General features: G+C 34.5%; 1 protein-coding gene across 1 annotated transcript in view; it reads right to left on the bottom strand.

Annotated features, from left to right (window-relative positions):
* Nucleotides 1-21,487, bottom strand: part of LOC128174094 (uncharacterized) — a 197,451-nt gene that overhangs the window by 31,351 nt on the left and 144,613 nt on the right. Inside the window, exons 21-23 of the mRNA XM_052839729.1 lie at nt 17,109-17,230; nt 12,824-13,019; nt 48-1,712 (exon numbers count right to left, since the gene is read on the bottom strand). Coding sequence (XP_052695689.1) covers nt 48-1,712; nt 12,824-13,019; nt 17,109-17,230 — 1,983 coding nt within the window. The remainder of the gene's footprint in view (nt 1-47; nt 1,713-12,823; nt 13,020-17,108; nt 17,231-21,487) is intronic.

Here is a 21,487-nt window from a genome sequence, read left to right as displayed (position 1 = left end):
CAAACACCAGGGAAAATTCAATTACTCAAGAACTTTATCATATTTACCTTCATATGAATCCAGTGTCATTAGAAATTTTCCTGCCATTTTTATCTCTCTGACAGCAGGAGGGCACTGGTAAACATTTTCATTTATAAATTTTGAATGACCCATATGTTTTTGGATAAAAAAGTCTCTTTCCTGCTGAGGAACTTCTAGGGATGCATAGTGAGTAGCTACAAAATGTCTCATATCCGTTGCAGTTATGTTTCTAGGCACATCGGCTTTCTCACATACATCACGTACACATTGCCATCCACTCACATGGTCAACTGAATCTTCGGTATTGGCAAATACAAATTCATTTTGAGGATGTATGCCCGCCAGTTTTCTATTTTCAACATCAGCAAGCATTTGGAGTCCCTTCCAGCAATCCTCTGGAATTATGACAGGCACTAGTTCTGACTTCTTAGAAGAATGTAGATAAGCACATTTAAGCTGACATGCCATTTTTTCAAAATCATCACTTTCAGTGTCTTTCTTTATAAATGACTCATCTACCCATTTGTCTTTAAAAGCATCCTTTAACTCTGAAACAGTGAGTCTAGTTGCTTCCCCTCCTCTTCTAGCATTAAATAATGTTAGACGACTGGCAATGAAGTTTCTAAGTTTACAAAACAAAGTTTGGGTCATTAGTGAATATGTTGCATCACTTACTAATTCTTTTACACTGCTTTTTGTAAACTGTTGAATTTGCCTAATATCCTCAACAGAGGGCAGACGTTTTGGGTCTCTTGATTCATTTTGCCTCTTCTTAATAATTGCTTCCTGTGCTGATCTAAAGAAGGATTTCCATCGAACTTGAAGGACTTTTCTAAACTTCTCAGCCTCAAGCGCTTTGTCGTCTTCTCCCATAAGCATGTGAGTGGAGTAGATTGAGTTGCTCACTTCAAGAATTAAAGATCTTAGCCCCAATCTTAATCCACTTTTCATTTCACCTTCAGGGTCAATTGTCATAGAATTAACTGCAGTGCTAAGTAGTTTAATAGATTTTACATTAAACATTTCAGAGCAATGTTTTACTACAACTCCTGCCTCTGAAGCAATTTTTTGAAACTCCATGAAAAGCCTGGCAAGTCTTCTCAATTTTGATCGCAGTGTATTTAGTTTTTCTGTCAGTTTAAAACTTGATCCCTCAATTGCTTGGTACTCCATGAAACCATAGTCCTTAATGAAGGTATCATCCCTTATTTTCATTCCAACATCATCTGCTTGAATTCTAGTGTAAACAAACTGAACATAACTTGCAGGATACTCTACTTCTTTAAACACATTTAGTGAAATTCCACAAGGTGGTATTGTTGTTTCCTCTGCCCTTTTACATATTTTTTTATGGCGATGCATTGTATTTTTATTTAAAAATGCCTTGCAAAGGGAACACATTGCCATTTGTGTGTAAGATTTATGTGCAGCAGTTTTTCTTTCTTTTATCAGTTCTTCTTCAGACTCATTGCATAGCGCTTTAACATTGTACTGATAAATTCCTTGTCTTTTCATGTTTTTAAAAGCTTGTTGCTTTTCTGGTCCTGGCAACTTTAGTGCAGCTTTAACCTCTTCTTCCTCTTTGTGACACTTCTGTATGTGTCTGCTTAGTGCCGACTGCATTTTGTTGCAAAATGGGCATGGTCTATGGGGTCTCTTTTTGATCTTTGAGGCAAGTTTGGTTTTTATTTCTGAAATTGAACTTGCCTGTATTAGAGGTATTTGTAGCCAGTGTCGGTAGAATAAAACTCAGACAATGGTCAAAGGTTCACTTCATTCATAAAATTTATAAAAACACTGTATATATATATATATATATATCTATATCAATAAAAAAAAATTGCCTTGATTCTCAAACATTGCAAGTAAAACCTCAGGTTTCAGTCGTTCTAGACATTCTAATCATGATGAAATATTTAACAAGCTTTTTCAAGGAATTTGAGTCCCTACTTGGTGTGAACTTCAAAGTCATTGTTTGTGGGGGACAAATGTTCTTGGCTTTTGTGGGTAATCCTTGCCCACGAATTTACAGCCCCACGGACGTATATAAAATCATTTGTTTATAGTTATTGAAATAATTCTGATTACACTACCAAAAAAATTACGTCCCCATGAACCAGTGAAACAAGAGGCCCATGGACCACATCGCTCACCTAATAAACAATTGGCATAATAAAATCAGCTTAATGGAGTCATAATACAAACAATGTGGACACTGTAGTATAAAAATGTAAATCCTGTATAAATAAAATTCCATTTCTTCACTGTGGATATTCTTATGTTTATTATCAAGTCCCTTTTCTAACCTTATGATTTTATAGTCATATAACCTGTTGAGCATTGCAGTTCTCAACAAGATCCTAAACAATTGTTTTTATATGAGATATAAACCTACATCAAACTCTGAACCCCTTGTGAGGCCCAAGAATCGTCCATTTGGGACGAAAATTCTAAACAATTTCCAAGAATCAGCAATCTTTCAAAATGCTCGCATATACAGTACAGGCAACGCGGATCCCGTGTTTCCTGCGCCCCCTCACAGTATAAACACATCGAGGTGATCGGCCAGGTGAGACAGGTATACCGCATTCCCATCATGGTAAACTCATCATCTACCTGTCCCCGCCAGGGTAAAATTATCGATGGAAAATTATCGTATACAAGCGGGAGTTATCTCCCCGAATGACAAATAAATTGCAAGTTTCTTTATATTTAATGACGATATTTAACCAGATTTTGACAGAAATTCTAATCGAAATACTTGGGAGTCTTTTTTACTTATTAGAGGTTTTTTTTTTTTTATTTCATAGCTATTAAATAAATTATAAACGTATTTAATTTAATACTTGTGCAGCAATTGCAAATAGAATATTTTCGAATCCATTATCATATTTTAAAAAGGTCGTTAAATTAAAAATTATCATAAAATGATTTTAATTGCCAATAACATTATAAATGTGTACGCAGTGTGATTGTGTTTTCTTAACAATTAATTGGTCCACCTACATTTGTATTGTTTGTTGTTGAAGTCCATGCGTGTCAACTAATGATGAGCAAGTGATTAAATTAAAAATTAGGGCTACCTATAAAATTACCACCCCGGTATTTTTAGCACGTTCCGTTCATTTCTTACAAGGTCTTCTACGTGTAAAGAACATTTTTTGTGAATTCACGTTTTAGTGAATTTGTGTTGCGTTACTTTAGGTACATGTATGGCTCGTCGTTTGTCATTGCGCGAGGATTCCCACTTTCTAGTGCGTTACGTTTGCGACGACAATCTTTAGGTGCGAAGAGTTCTTTAAGACTCAGTCTGACTTGAATATTCAGAGTGGAAATGAGTATGACGTTCAGTGGGGCCGGCCTGGGGAAGTCGATCAAGCTTGTGGTCCTGTATGCTGGACGTGAGCAGGACATAAGGGCCAAGCTGCGAGAGATGGAAGATACCGAGTGTCTACCAGCCTCTCCTTTCTCATCAACTTTTTTGCCACCTTCGAATACGCCCCATTGTAATGCGAAAAATCAAATTAACGTGTATCTCTCTGAACTGAATTATTACAAATAGAGAGTAAGGAGCCTTAGAGATACCCAGAGTTGCATAAAATTATGTAATCGAAAGATATTGTGGGTATCCCTTGTCATGGTGTCGTGATGGTGTACCAGCTACCCCCCCCCCCCCCCTCTCTCTTAACTAGATAATTTTTTTTAGAAGGACTTACACATTTCAAAGAAATTAAGAACATCTTTTGAAAGTTTTGCTGTTGATATATTTCATGCCGATAAAAAACATTTAAACATTTCAGTAAATGTATTGATATCATTTTATGTGTGCATGTACATGTAATCTTATTGAAAGCTACTACAAATATGTAAACCCGTTTCCTGTTATCGTAACCTTACCACCACCCCCCCCCCCCCACCGCTTTATGACTGTCGAAGTTAACTTTAGTCCCAATTGTTTTACACAAAGGTGTGAAACCGTCGCACTGACAGGAAATCACTCTACTCTTGAACGCACAGAATACACAGAAATGAGGCAGGTAGATAATCTGTGTAACGATTGACCAAGAAGAATTCTACATCAAACAATTTTACGAATAGTTATATCAAATAATTGATTCATTTTACTGCGTTCTTTAACCGCTAAACGTGTTGAAGATGTTCCTTCCCGCAAAAAACCTCCATTTATTAACTAAACGAGAGATAGAGAAAAAACACAACGAATTAAACTTAACTGTTAAACATACTTCTTGTTTTCTTTATTAAAAATCAAAGGCCGGAACGGCCACAAAGGCGTCGGACTGACATTTTCTTTTATATAGAATGATATCAAAAATTTGAATTTCTGTATTAATAGTCGTATATCAAATAATTTTAGACATAGAATAGAAAAGTATATGAATTAAGTTTTGTGCTGCTTTAAAAACAAAAATAAGTTTATTTTCTTATAAAAAAAGGTTTTGGTGCTTTTACAATTAAATAACTCATTATGGTTACAAAAATCGAAGAAATTTCAAAGTTCAAAAATGAATTATTTTCTTTCAGCTTTAAACAGTCTGAACAATTCTCACAGGTTCATAATTTGAATACATTAACAATATGTCCCTTATTATAATAATAAAACATACTTTTATTTATTTCAATACCCATTTGAAACAAGATTCCCTATGGAACGGTTGTTTACAAACAAATCCACAAAACATGTTATCTAAAATGCTTGACAAGACCAACTGCATTATCGTGTTTATTTTTTGCAACAAAATCACTAGACACGTTTATCGCTTACATTTATTTTGGAGACCGTGCCCGATAACAAATAAATTTACATAGCAAATTTTATTTCTATCGGGCATGGTCTCCAGTTAAAATGTAAGCGACAAACTAAAATATTATTTATATAGTGAATTTTTAAACCTGCTTGTATTCATCCGCCATTTCTTGATTAAGCAAATTTATACTTATGCAATGAGTTATCAATAACCAAGGAGGCAAAGTTGGTTTTTTTGTACACATTTTAGTTAAATAAATGAAATAAAAATCTTGTAATACGTTTAAATACTTTAAGGAACTTATTTCCTATGCGCATTTAAAAGGCGGTGCAGAGCATGAATATTTGGACGATTGCCAATCCAGACGATCGCTAGAAGGCTGTCGAGCATTAGCTCAACGCCTTAATAAAACTAATAGAACGAAACTTTATCATGGAGGAAACACGTGGTAGAGTTAGCGGGCTGATTTGATTGACAGGTGCAGCACGTGGATTCAAATCTGAAATTGCATGATGGATTCAATCACAGTGTACCATATTCTTTTATGAATAATTATTCTATGAATATTTAGTATTGGATATTAGTATATTTTACATAAGTGTACGTTAAATTACCCCTAAACACCTCTCTCTCTCTCTCTCTCTCTCTCTCTCCTGCAAGGTGTTGTGCGATCAGACGAAGCCGTACTTTTGTCGTAAATACAGCCTACTCTGGATATATTGAAATTCAGGGGACCATGCAAATTATTTCAATATATCCGTATTTCAATATAAGCGAAATTGACTGACATGAAGCCGCCATTTTTGAAAGTTCAATCCCGTTGTAAGCATAGAAAACCAAACCTGAACAAATTATTAGATCGTCATTTATCTATTACAATAAACGGATTACAATGAACATTAGTCCTTGAAAGTTTGTTTAAAATTATAATCGAAAGTTTTGTAAGTTTCGTTTTGTTACTATCTTAAACCTAATCATAATCTCAGATCGTATTCTTTTACGTTTTAGAAAAACGTTAGAGAAAAATCACCACACTCAAACGCTTCAAATATTGCTGAACGCTGCTTGTATATCATCGTAAGTGTACACGCGATAATCTCAAAATCCTTAGCTATTTCGAATTTAGGCTTTGTTCTTTCATCAATAGCCATAACTATAGTCTGTCCCAAGTTATTGCTTCCATCACTTTTTGATGATTTTTAATAAAAATACACATACCTGTGAAAGAAATACAACTGAAATCGATGAAAAGGAATATATCCAAGATATCTTCATTGACAGATTATCCCTTTTCACTCAAAATTTGACAGGAACGAAAACAATTTTCTTACGGGGATTTGTAATGGGAAATGTTTACATCTTTTCTCCATTCGGAATACACTCGGAATACATCGCGCAATTTTTTAACGTTATCATCCGGGTTTAGTTATGGCTGATGCAATGCAAAATCTCCGTAGACTTTCAATTTTTGGCTGTGTATTGAAACCTAAAGCGTTAGAGGGGGCGTTTCAAAACAGATAATCTGGACATTTTTCATATAAGTGGATGAACGTAGTTTGAGCACAAAGGTATTAACTATTATTGAAATATCAAGCAAAAAGTGGTGGAAGCAAAAACTCGGGATGAATATAGTTTGAATTTAGCGTCCGGAGATAAGGTGTTTCTTTTCCGTGGGGTTTCCATATTACGTCAAGCCTCAATACATCCGTATTCGTAAAAACAAAAAATTAAACATTGAATAAATTTTAATTTTTAATAAAAGTATAAAAACACACATGAAGAGAACTTATCAATTCACACCTTTGTATATCAACCGGTCAGTCTGGCATAATTACTGTCACCAACCGTGACTACAGCCGCCAGGGAGAACTTCAATATAACCGTTATAAAAACAACTAATTATCACCTTTGGGGACCGATCAGTGGCTTCAATATAAGCGATATTTCAAAATAACCGATTTCATTATATCCGTGAAATCAATGCAAAGAATATGAAAGGCGAAAACTGGGGATTTATTTCTATTTCAAAATAAGCGGAATTTCAAAATAAGCGAGTTCAATATATTAAGCGGAGTAAGCTGTAGGTTTGAAAACCCTTAAGGGCATGTCATTTTCTACATGAGTTTGTTAATCACTACATGTATACACAGAAAATGATCGTGACAAAGTTTATATGTATACACAGGAAACGCATGTACTGATTACATGTTATGATTCCATGTGCTTTAACGCAGCACCAACTTTATATATGAATGATAATTCTATTATTGAATGGAAAAATAGATTTGTTAGTTGATTCCCGACATTTGTTCATTTCTCAATTTAAAACATACACATGTATTGACAGTTTACGGCGCTATGCGTGTCAACTTATAAAATGAGAAGATGAAATTGCTCTGCATTGATACGAGTTCATCTAGTGAAAATATTTAATTTTAAGATTGTTATAAAAACAGGATTATCAACTAATAGAAATAATAACTGAAATAAGCATGTCAAATACAAAGATATGTGTTCTTATTTACACATCACAAAATTTAACAGCGTAATAATCATGTTATGTTGTAATTCGAATATAGTTTCCGATTTCATGAAATTCTATTTCATAAATATAATTTATTAAATTTATAATAATATGGACCACAATTTATTTACAATGCAGCTGTTATGCTTAAATCTGAAGTCGCATATTTGACGTGGATTTACATGACCCGCATTGCCTGTAATGTACAGTACAGGTAAAGTAACAACAACAAGCAGCAGCAGGAATAACGGTAAATCACACCGTCGCAATCCATACCGCGATCAAAAACCGCGATGGTGTATCGCGGGAACGATAAAAATACAGTGACGGTAACGAGGGCCAATACGGGATCCGCGTTGCCTGTACTGTAAGTAAAACCATATAGGATTTAAGTTTTCGTGAATTAAAATGTTTTCCTTTGTAAAATTGAATCCCCATTGTGGCCCTGCCCTATTTCACAAGATTTTGATTTGAACTCATTTAAATCTACATTATTTGAGGTTGCTTTCACAAAAGTTACAGCTTTTCCAGGCAAATGTTTTTTTAGAAAAATATTTCTAAAGAGTTTTCTTCATATATACCTATGTAAATTTAGAATTTTGTTTTATGACCTATGATGTTTCAATCGAAAACAATAAAGTAAACAAGAAAACATCATTGAATAAATGATTAATCAATTTGCATAGGTGACGTTTAAAACTGCCAATTTCACAATATTTCATATACTCAAATGAAAATTAAAACAAACAAGAATAGAATTCCAGGGTCCCCCGCTGGTCAAGCAGTATACTAGTATCGAGTCTATCGACCAAGGCTGATTTAGGAACTTGACCAAGGTAATAGTGGTATAAACATTTGGTATAAATTTAATGAAAATCCGTCAAAATTTGTAGGCATGAGAGCGCTTACAAGGTCAATTTTTGGATAAAATGGAGTCATTATTGCAGTCAAAGTCCCATAACTCCAACAAAAAGTATCGACCAATGCTGATTTTCGAACTTGACCAAGGTAATAGTGGTATAAACATTTGGTATAAATTTAATGAAAATCCGTCAAAATTTGTAGGCATGAGAGCGCTTACAAAAAAGTGTGACGGACGGACGCACGGCATTTTCTATGTCCCCGCTCCGCGTTGCGGCGGGGGACAAATATGACTATTATATAATGTGTGTGCATATGTAAAAGGGTATAGGTGGGTGGATTGAACAAAGTTAAAAAAAAAAATTATGTCCAGAAGCAAATTAAGAGAAAATACAAGTGAAAAGCTGTCAATGTGACAGCAAACGGGGTTTTCTTTTATGTAAACTGTATCCATAATCCATGTCAACCCTTATCCAGTGAAATGGAGTACCCTACATGTATATGAAACATTTTGCCAAAAAATGACTAAGTTCAAAAGCTAGTATTTTTTTCATAAATTATCAGAAATCAAAATCCTAGCAATATACACACCTCTGATATATGTACAATTGATCTGCAAAAGAACAACTTCCTATCTTGAGAACTGTAGGAGGAGTTATCCGTACAATGAGGGTACCCTATATGCAATATTTTGCCAAAAAATGACTAAGTTCAAAAGCTGGTATTTTTTCGATAAATTATCAGAAATCAAAATCCTAGCAATATGCACACCTCTGATATATGTACAATTGATCTGCAAAAGAACAACTTCCTATCTTGAGAACTGTAGGAGGAGTTATCCGTACAATGAGGGTACCCTATATGCAATATTTTGCCAAAAAATGACTAAGTTCAAAAGCTGGTATTTTTTCGATTAATTATCGGAAATCAAAATCCTAGCAATATGCACACCTCTGATATATGTACAATTGATCTGCAAAAGAACAACTTCCTATCTTGAAAACTGTAGGAGGAGTTATCCGTACAATGAGGGTACCCTTTTGGCAGCCGGCCCGCCATCCGCCCGCCCACCCGCCATTTTCACCATTTTAATAACCGGATTTTTCCGTTGGAAAACCCGGTTAAATCAAAGTACTGAAAGTACTGATAGACGGAGGCATCATTTCGAATGAAATTAAACTAATGAAAATATGTGATTTTTTTTTATTAAAAAAAAAAAACAGCGCGCTTACCGCTTATCATGTTAGAATATTCGCGAAGTGGTTTAGTATTATGGTAATTTAAGGTCGCGAGGATATTTTCCAAGTTGACATCAGAGTTAGGTAGATGATATTAAAATAATTAGTGTTGTTCTCTTATTTTAACCATATAAGCTTGTTATATTACTAAATTAAGGTGTTTATTCTTTACAAAAATGGAAGTAGGAAATTATTTTGCATCACAAAACAACATGGGAAACTGTACATGTTATTAAAGGCATACAACTCGAACTTGAAAAATACAATGCAAACTATTTACATGTATGTACACGTTTCTTTCCTTGTGTATAATTAGATTAAGTCGATATGATTATTTTCCGTGTATAGTGATTTGCAAACCCAAGGTAGAAAACGGCATGTTTCCACACCTGTTCAAGACAAGAGATAACCTCTAAATTGCAAACAACTTCGTCTTACCGTACAACCCACCCCCCCTTTCTATCTCACAGAAGGGGTTTCTTGATTGGTAGTTGATTTTATTCAACTCTCCTATGCAGTTACTCTGGCAAACCGAAACTGAAACAGTGTTTGGACCTAAGCACAAATCATCACCGCTGACAAGACTTAGTTCTTGAAAATAATCGATAAATTCGATTTAATATACGCTGAAACAATTTATTAAAGGGAACTTATTTATAAATACCTTAAAAATACTAGTAGTCAGATTTGAAATAGTACGAACAATTTAGAATTTTTTGCAGTGGTATGTATTCCTACGCCAGCGTTCAATATAGTCTCGTTCAACCATCAGCTGTCTCTGTACATCTTCGGCAAGCAGAGAGTCAGTCTATAGCTAGAGGTCGCATCATCAAGCTATCACGTGATCTGGTATCTTTTACTCGTCAGAGATTTACAGAGACAGCCAAGCATCTGGTTGAACGAGACTAGAGTTCATTATTGGTTGGATCCATACAATTTTTGAAATATTCCGAGTACCGATAAATAGTTTGATGAAATCAATTCTATTTTTAAATATTACACAACGTGATTCATAAAAGGTTTTCTCGAAATTCTTGTCGAAAAAGTCCGAGAATTCATATTATAAAAATGTGCGTAATTCAAATACAGATTATAAACTACTTGCCAAGCAAAATAATTAACATATCCTTAATTTTAAGATAAATAATAATCGATAAAATCAACTCCCGTCTGTACTTCAGTTCTTTGATTAATGAATGTCGTCGATCCAGATATTTTCTTATCATGATCATTATGAGAGAGAGAGAGAGAGAGAGAGAGAGAGAGAGAGAGAGAGAGAGAGAGAGAGAGAGAGAGAGAGAGAGAGAGAGAGAGAGAGAGAGAGAGAGAGAGAGTTTTAGGCGTAATTTTATGTACTTTCATTTGAAATATTGAAATATACTAATATTATATATTCATAAAATTAGTATCCACAAAAGAATATAGTACATTGTGATTTCGATCCAGCATGCAGTCTCAGTCTGAGTCCACGTGTTACCTCTGTTAATCAAATCAACGCGCGAGGTGTACCAAGATAAGGGGGAAAAGTTTCGTTCTAATAGTTTTTATTTCAAGTAAGGAGAAAAGAAGTATGCCTAACAATAAAGTATTCTACACTGTTTGTGATGTTTTGATTTCCAGTAAAGAAAAAGGAAGCATGCCTAACAATAAAGTATTCTACACTGTTAGTGATGTTTGATTTCAAGTAAAGAGAAAGGAAGCATGCCTAACAATGAAGTGCATGTATTCTTTACTGTTTGTGATGTTTGATTCAAAGATTGATATACTGTGTTTGTGAAGATTGATTCGTATACTTCTTTTTTCTCAACAGAAATCTCTCTCTCTCTCTCTCTCTCTCTCTCTCTCTCTCTCTCTCTCTCTCTCTCTCTCTCTCTCTCGTTGATACTAGGGACACAATAAACACATGAACTTAATTTTGCTATTTATTTTGAATATGCAGAGAAATCAAGTTCATTTATATCGTACCAGTTTGAATGATATATATATATATATTATTGTTTGCATCTTATTAAAGAATTTTTGTTATTTCTATCTATTTTATTTCACGCGCGACACTCTTATCAGCTTGTAATAACACTCCGACTTCCCAAATCACTTGCAAGGGGGGAGGGGTATTGCAGCTGTAAAGAAAGATACGTCTCCGCGGGAGATTAATTGATAATACGCGAACGATATACGACAGAGACAAAGAAGCACACCATGTTTATTCATTGAATCTCATAATTATTCATTATTTCGTCCACCGCTAGATGGTGCTTAAGGAATCCTCATTATTTGACGTCACGGGCAAGACAATCACAATATACGGAGGCTGTTATACAGCCTCCGTCTAAAAATGAGAGATATTAACAATAACCACAGATGACTGGATGCTGGACATGTTAATTGATTTATTATGTTTAACAATTTAGAAATCTAACCCCCAGTGACTCTGCTATGCAAAAATAAAAATTACCATCTGTAACATGACAAAGTATTTTGACCATGGTTGTTAATGATTATTCTCCTTACATGCACACAATCATTATTTACCAGCTTGATTAACAAAAAGACTGGCACTCTATTTTCACCATTTCCAAATTATCTACCTTTTAAAAAGGGTTTTATAAATATAAAAAATTTGGAATCCCCTTCCCTTAAGGATGATTTGTACCAACTTTTTTAAGTTTGGCCAAGTGGGTCTAGGGAAGAAGCCAAAATTGTGAAAAGTTTAGACAGATGGACAGACAGAGAGACTGACAGGCGATGGACAACAGGTGATCAGGAAAGCTCACTTGAACCTTTGGTTCAGGTGAGCGTGCTCTATGTACAAAAAGTTTCTAAAACAACAGAAACAAGATACTAACAAACAAGTTGACGAAACAAGGTTATCCATGGTCTCGAAGTAATCATTTTGCAAGTTCTATGGTCGATAAGGACCTTGTCAGCAAAAACAATCTTCCACAAGGTCGAAAGCTGACTAACATTTTTCATACTTATTGTGAAGTCATTATTTAAAACAATTTTGATATATATAAACTATATTAAATATGTCGTCGAAAATTATCATGATGCTGATATAAACTAAAGTTGGGGGTTTGTATGCATGTCAATTAAGTGAACTTTTTAAACTTGAAACTTTTTTTCAGAGTTGTTTGCCTCTCATAACAATTTGAAAAAATCTTTTTCTCAAAATATGCATGGTAAGTTATGAATTTTCTTTGCATTTTTAAAGAAAGGGAAAGGATGTATGAAATTAACTTGCACTAAAAAGCGTAAATTGGATTTGCATGAAAAAGACTTGATATACTGTTATTTTAAAAAAAACCTACATTTCCTGTAGACTTTAATGTTATCTTAAAGTTGCAATTAATTTTTTTTATTAATAAATAAACCCTTTAAAATCATACTAAGATTTTAGTGATCAAACTTACCTGATGTGATCTTTTCATTTGTAAATATGTTATTTTTTTCTGTTGAAGACATTTGAGATGTGCATGTCTCTGCTGATTGGGCCTTAAAAGACTCTGTAGTATGAGATGGGGAACATTCTGTTGATGCAGCCTCTGAGGATTCTGTATGCTGGGTAAGATCTACATGTTGAGTTTCTTGTTTAATTGGTTCCTTTAGCTAATAAAAAACCCAGACAAACTATAAATGATTATAAACAAGGGCACCGCTAAGCGGAGCATCTTCTCGCAACATGAATTATTGTAGGAAGGAATGTATTATTTAGGAAAATACATGTAAATGTATCAGATCAGAATGAATATGATACAAGTATTCATATTCTTGAAACCACTTTGAATTCATAATATCTATTTAATCCCTATCCACAAGCTTTGTGGTGTAAACATTGGGGGTGGGGTGGGGATAGGGGAGTTACATTTACAGAGTTGTACAGTTTCCCTATTCCTAGCAGAAACTCAACACATATGGCTTTAAAGTTTAATAATTTAGATTCATTTTGTGACATTCATTATTATTTAGGCATACATAAGCGATTCACATACATTATGAAACATAGCTAAAGAACTAGCTATCAGTAGTCTACTCTGATGGTCAATTCTAGTTGCTTTTAGTATGTCAACCCAAAGTAGATATGCAGCTATTATTAATATGAAACAAATTTTCGAGTGAAAAATGTAGGATATCTGTCAAAGTCTCTTCTGAATTTTAGATTAGTTTCATTCAAAGTGTGGAGCACATAGCTCAGAGGTTATGGGTGTTAGGCCAGTAAACAAAAGGTCACTGGTTCAAAACCTGCTGTGGTCACTTGATGTCGTGTGTTGTGCACTTAGACAAGGCACTTTATCTACATTGTCTCAGTCCACCCAGCTGAAATTCGGAACTGGCTTACGATGGGGGTGAACCTGCGATGGACTGGTGTCCCATCCTGGGGGAGTCAATGACTCTCATCTGCTTAGCACCATGGAAACTGGTGATAAGCATGGGCCCTATACGCCTTCATGGCACAGAGAAGGATTCATAAACTCCTTTCTAGGTACAGTACCCGCAACGTTATTTTTTACAGTCCTATCCTATCGTATCGTGTATCAATCCTATCGTATCGTGCGTGTATACTGTCCTATCGTGCGTTAATCCTATCAGGTTTATCGTTTTTAACATTCTTTCCGTTTATCCTATCGTGTTGATCTTTTCATGTCTTTACATAAACAAGTACATTTATTTCAAAGTTACAAGTCGTTCAGCGTACCGTATACGAAAATTTATCGAACAAGAAATGTAAAACCCTATCCAGCTTTCTATCATGATACAAAATTCTTAATTCTTCAGATAAAGTTAACAAATTAATATTACATGTAAATCATACTTGTAAGCAGTGGAAGTGACAAACTATCGAAGTTCTTAGGAACAAAGTAACATGTTTACCTGTTTTATCTATCTATTTTATCGATAACATTAAATCGTACGCAGAGTATATACCTGCGTAAACATTAACTTGTATGTAACATAATTCGATTTTCATGCATCATTGTTTATAAAAACAAAAGTACTATGATATGATTTATATTTATTTAAAATGAAAGTTTTATTTTATTGAACCCGCTGTTTTCCGTGCAATATTTGATCTCGGGCTGAAATGTTCCCTGCGATCGCCTCGGGTGTGCGGTAATAAAAACAATGTTAACAAATCATACGCGGAATATGTATCTGCGTTAATACTTATTTAACTTGTATGCAATATAATTTATTTTTAATACATCATTTTTTTATAGAAAAATAAATGTATTTATGATAGATATTGATTTATTTAGAACAAAAGTTATATTGTCATTTTACTCGCTATTTTCCATGCGATTTGATCTCGGGCTGAAATGTTCGCGGCGATCGGCTAGGGTGTTTAGTGTTGAAAACAATGTTGACAATACATATAATTTATTGGATCATTCTAGCTCATAATTTTTATTAAAACAATAACTGGTTATTTTAATACATTCTATAAATGATGCAGCGATAATTAAGAACTCGGCATTTGTTGATAACAATAAATCTTGATTCGAACGAGTTCTTTATCAAATTCTGCCATTATCAGGTTGATCGTGAAGATCGTTTGACGTGATCATACATTTAACATGAACACCGTTTATCCTATCCTATCATGTATCAATCCTATTGTATCGTGCATGTATACTGTTTTATCAGTGTGTTAATCCTATCGTATTATGCGTGAATCCTATCCTATCGTTTATCTTGTAAAAAATAATGTTGCGGGTACTGTAGCACGGGAAAATTTATTCTAAAATTCGACTGCTTGTTTTGATGTAAATCGGATAATTTTAACCTCTTGCCCACTTCAACTTTTAACAATTAGCGATCTTTTAACCCTCCATTACTAGAAAACATTTGTTCTTTTACCTTTACTAGATGTTAAATCCCAAAATAAGTTGCATACAGTAGTGATTTACTTCATGTCGTATATAAAATTACTAGAAATGTCATTTGTCAAGTCGTACATAAAATTCCTGTTTTATCTTTGTTTTTTTAAGATAATTTAAAAATATTTAATCAATTTACTTGAAAATCAATACTTTTTGTCCTTTATCATGCCAAAGAAGTGTAATGTATCGTGTATAATACGCACCCCCTAATGTTGACCAAAAATGGCGAAAAAACAGCAGGTCCTATGTATAACACGCACCCAAAAAATGACGAAATCAAGGGCCACCATTTCCACCAAAAATAGCTATGTTTCATGATAATTTTATAATCCATGCGCAATTTCTTTAATTTTGTGATCCGAACATAGCAGAGCGATGAAAATCGACGGCCGCCATTTTTCCAAATAATTATCAATGTTCAATGATAATTTTATAACCCAAGTGCAATTACTGCAATTTCGTGATCGGAACATGGCCCAAGCGATTTTAGAGTCAAAGGTCTTACAATTTTACTTAAAAAGGACGGCATGATTTACATGGGCAGTATCAAATCTTTGTAAAGAGTTTCTTATACAACAGTGGAGAAATTGAAGAACATCATCAAAGAGAAGAACGGCAACCAAGCTTTGTGCTAACTCAATGATTGTTGTTAAATAAACATTGTGAAGAAATGTATGTATGTCGTATATCGTCATTATCAATTCGTACAAATGATCGATGTATTTTTAGCAGTGTCTTTGTAAAGCAATAACGTTTAACTGCATAACTGGAAACGAAGTAATCAAGTTTAATAAAATCAGAATAATCGCTAATCTTCATTCACTTGAAAACACCCTGTGAAGTCCAACACAAGACAGGTGCTTGCTTCTGACACCGGAAATTGTTAAACAAACATTGACCACGCGCCGAGTCAACAGGTGGCTGCTTACTTAATGGCGAATACACTGGCGATATTTAAACTTGTTTGATACATTAAAAATAGTGTCGAGAGAGGATAAATATTTCAATACATGGAAATAAAACTAAGAATAAGGTATTTCTGATGTAGTAAATTTAGTATACACAACTTGCATAACACGCTATATCAGCAGTCACTACTTCTGTGGTATCAAGAATTGCAGCTTGAAAAAATGGGGTAAAATTTTAGTCCTATGTACAACACGCACCCCCCACTTTTGATCCAATTTGGCTAAAAAAAAGTGTGTGTTATACACGCGACATTATGGTACAAAATTTGATGAACATTCATGAGAGGGCTTTCTTTGAATTTTGCTAAAAAACTAAAGATGGACACATACACACACACACACACACACACACACACACACACACACACACACACACACACAAGCACAGCAGCGATGCTATATACCCCTTGCAACAGGTTGCCTGAGGGGATAATAAAAGTGTGCAGGAGAGTTTGATTGTCAGATCTAATATTTAGTTATATGATATTCCTAAACTAACAAACTGTATATTTTGCAGATCCTAAAATGCACTTCTACATCTAAAGAGCACATGGAATGTTCTTAAATTATAATTGTTGTTACATTACTCCACACACAAAAAAAATCAGAATTTTTCCTTTAAAGGAAACATGAGAGAAAAAAGAAGATAAAATTAAAAGTTTAAAAGCTGGGATTTTTTTAATTACCAAACGACAAAATTCTAGCAATATGCCCACCACTTCACAATTTCAATACCCGGATTTTCTTATGGAAAACCCTAATAAATTCATCCTTTGGCTCAGGTGAGCTAAAAAGTATGCCTTGGTATAGTAAGCTTCCTTTTATTACACTGCCTTTAATCACCATACCTTTTGATCACTTGCTGAAAACATCTTCTTGAAAGAACAGATTGCTTGTTTGTGTGCTAAAAATGCCTCTATATCCTCATATTGTGTGTTACACCTCCCACAGATAAGGATGTCAATAGCACCTAAAAAAAACATAGGTAATCGCAGATTACAAAGCTCACCGAGACAAGACATCACCCTTATGAGACTTCCCTTTTATGTTATGTGATAAAGTAAAATATTATAAAATACAATATTATATTATACATATTGTATCATATGATACAATAATATATTTTACAATATCATACAATACAATTTCATGTGATAATATATCATATTATAAACCAATATCATATTATACAATATTGTATGATACTATATTATATAATATAACAGTATCATATTATACAATTTCATGTGATATAATTCTATATTACAGAAAGTAATATCATATTATACAATATTGTATGATACAATATTATAGAATATACAATATTGTATCATAGGTAACAATATTATATTTTGCAATATCTTATGTAATAGTATCATGTCATAAAATTATAAATTAATAATACAATATAATATTATACAATATTGTATCATAATATACAATACTATACATAACGATATCATGATACAATATCATAACATAAAACATGAAAAAAATTGATACCTATCATATCGTATTATTTAACTTTTTATAATATTACATATAATATTATATTGTATCATATTAAACAATATTGTTTCATCCCATTCAATACTTTTTCATAGGAATCATGTTATATCATTTATCAAAAAACACATCTACAGTGTATCTATCGAGCAAGTTTGAGTGAGGTAGGAGATTTCTTTAGCATCCTTGACAATTGAGATCAGCCTCTGCATCTGAAGCAACCTCTGCGTTTCATTTATAATATAGTTAAATCAACTATGCAAGCTATCATCTATAAAACATGTGACATGTTCCAAAAAAACTAAACCTAATCCAGCATCCGAAACCTATGGCTCAGATTCAGCATTCAAGCCTGTCAGGTGCATCAGTATACATAAGACACATCTCCATGCAAGTTTGGTGAAGTTCAGACCAATAATAACTAAGATATCATCATCAGAGGGCACTAGCAATCAAAACCTTAACCTGCTCCAGCATCCGCAACCTTTGGCTCAGATTCAACATCCATGCCTGTCAGGTGCATCTGTATCATAAGACACACCATCCATTTAAGTTTGGTGAAGCTAAGACCTGTAATAACTAAGATATATTTTTTAGCATCCTTGATAATGGAGATCAAGCTCTGCATCTGAAGCTTCCACTGTGTTTCATTCATATTACAGTTTAATCAACTATGCAAGTTTGAAATAGTACTATTTTCTATTAAACATGTGACCTGTTCCAAAAAACTTGACCATATCCAGCATCTGAAACCTATGGCTCAGACTCAGCATTCAAGCCTGTCAGGTGCATCAGTATCATAAGACGCACCATCCATGCAAGTCTGGGGAAGTTAGAACAAGTAGTAACTAAGATATAATCATCAGAGGGCACCTGCAACAAAAACTTTAACCAGCTCTAAAAACCTTTACCTCCTCCAGCATCTGAAAGCTATAGCTCAGATTCAGCTCTCAAGCATGTCTGGTGCATCAGTATCATAAGACACACCATCCATGCAAGTTTGGTGAAGTACGGACCTGCAGTAACTTACATATTGCTATCAAAGGGCACCTGCAACAAAAACTTTAACCTGGTCCAACAACCTTAAACTCCTCCAGCATCTGAAATTTAGGACTCAGATTCAGCATCCAAGTCTTTCAAGTCCACAAGTAGGTCCAGATGCATCATCCATGCAAGTTTGGTGAAGATAGGACAAGTAATAGCTTAGATACAGGAACTGCAACAAAAACTTTAACCAGGTCCGGACGCCGACGCCGAGGGTATAGCATAAGCTTCCCCTGACTTCATCTCGGTGAGCTAAAAATGCTCAATTAATGCATTTCAAACTGTTATATTCAATGTCATTGTTGAATATATTTTTACCAGTTCAATCTGAGGCAAGATATTTTATCTTAGAGGGATTTAATATTTTCAACTGTCACACAGCAAAGTAAACTCAAGTGACCAGTAACAAAGAAATTGCTGCCAACATAAAGATGTTATATTAACTTTGTTGTTGATAAGTAGGGTCTTAAATTCATGGAAGTCTTTCTGCCTATTGTTTTGGTTTAGATTATCCATATTTTTCTTTTTTCTCCCCAAGACATGAACTTTGAAGTTTCATATCTTGTTCAGTAATGAGTTATTTTTCTTAAAAACTTTTTTGGGCCTTTGGTTTTCAGACAAAATGCTCCGAGACCATAATAACTGGGAATGGGAATCCACAGGATTAAATAGAGGCAATGAAGTTGTAAATATTGGTTTTTGTTTATTATTACAATCTTAAGAAAGGAAAAGGTAGAAGGTCAAACAAGAGGCCCATGGGCCACATCGCTCACCTGAGGAACAATAGGTATGATAACGTCAGCTTAATGGAGTCAAAATACAAACAATCTGGACAATGTACAATAATACATGTAGATCCTGTATAAATAAAATCCATTTTCCCCCTTGGAACTCAGAGCCCTGATTGCTGCCATTATTTACAAGAGCAGACTTTAATCACCGCTCCTGCACATATATAGGGACTCAAAGTTACGCAGGCAGGAATGACCGCACACCTACGCAACTGAACAGGTACCAATGTTAACGCAAGCAGGGATAACCACACACTTGCGCCAACAGCTCAACCTAAAGCAAGCAGGGAGTACCGCACACTTGCGCTAGAAAGGTCAGAACACCAGCATGGATGACCATACACTAGTGCTCCGCCGCAACCACCACCAATACAAGCAGGTATGACCGCACACTTGTATTAATGCGATACAGGGCAGGAATGACCGCACACTCTGTATCGTAGGTTAGAAAACACGAAGATTAGATAGAGCAGGGATGTCCACACATCTATCCATACCTGTTCAAGGTTAAACCCAAACAGTCACTCCTCGAAATGCAATAGACACTGTCCCTATATATGTGCCGGCCTAAAATAATTCATAGTATCTAAAAATTGGAAATCAAAAATAAACAAACTAATCCGGCCTAACCCAAAACTACTTATGCAGAACAACTTATATACATTGAATATTTATTATTGTATAAAAATAATCATCACAATAATTGGTTAACAGTGGATGCATTAATTAAAAATAATCAAAAATCAATAAATCAAGGGCAATAACTCAATACAGTAATACAAAAAGATTCTAATGAAAAAATAGCTGCCTGCTTCAATTTCATAGTCATATCACATGTTGAGTATTGCAGTTCTCAAAAAGATCCTTTACAATTGTTTATATATGGGATATTTAGCTACATCAAACTCTGAACCTTCTGGTGAGGCCGAAGAATTGTCCTGGAGCCAAAGTCTTAACAATTAAAAAGAATCATCTTGCTGATTAGTTTCTGAGAAGAAGATTTTTAAAGATTTACTCTATATATTCCTATGTAAAACTTTAACACCCCCCCCCCAATGTGGCCTCACCCTACCCCCAGGGATCATGATTTTCACAACTTTGAATCTACACTACCTGAGGATGCTTCCACACAAGTTTCAGCTTTCCTGGCTGATTAGTTTCTGAGAAGATTTTTAAAGATTTACTCTATATTTTCCTATGTAAAACTTCGACCCCCCATGGTGGCCCTACCCTACCCCCGGGGGTCATGATTTTCACAACTTTGAATCTACACTACCTGAAGATGCTTCCACACAAGTTTCAGCTTTCCTGGCTGTTTAGTTTCTGAGAAGAAGATTTTTAAAGATTTACTCTATATATTCCTTTGTATAACTTCGACCCCCCATTGTGGCCCCACCCTACCCCTGGGGGTCATGAATTTAACAACTTTGAATCTACACTACCTGAGGATGCTTCCACACAAGGTTCAGCTTTCCTGGCTTTCTGGTTCTTGAGAAGAAGATTTTTTATTTTTTCATTAATTTCTAATTATCTCCACTTGAAAACGGGTGTGGCCCTTAATTTTCACAACTTTGAATCCCCTTTGCCTAAGGATGATTTGTGCCAAGTTTGGTTGAAATTGGCCCAGGTGTTCTTGAGAAGATGTTGAAAATGTGAAAAGTTTACGGACGGACAGACGGAAGACAGACAAAATGTGATCAGAATAGCTCACTTGAGCTTTCAGCTCAGGTGAGCTAAAAAACAGAATTTATCAAAGTCTAAAAATCAACATTTTTTTTTGTATCTTTAAAAAGAAAAAATATTTTATACTCATCTAAAATGAAAGGTTGTGAGCTGCACCATGGGCTCCCTCAATGATAAGGAAAACGCTGTTCCATTTTTTTATT

This window comes from Crassostrea angulata, chromosome 2, assembly GCF_025612915.1.
Source record: "Crassostrea angulata isolate pt1a10 chromosome 2, ASM2561291v2, whole genome shotgun sequence".
NCBI lineage: Eukaryota > Metazoa > Mollusca > Bivalvia > Ostreida > Ostreidae > Magallana > Magallana angulata.
Note: the sequence above shows the minus strand (reverse complement) of the source record. Positions and strands in the feature narration are given on the sequence as shown.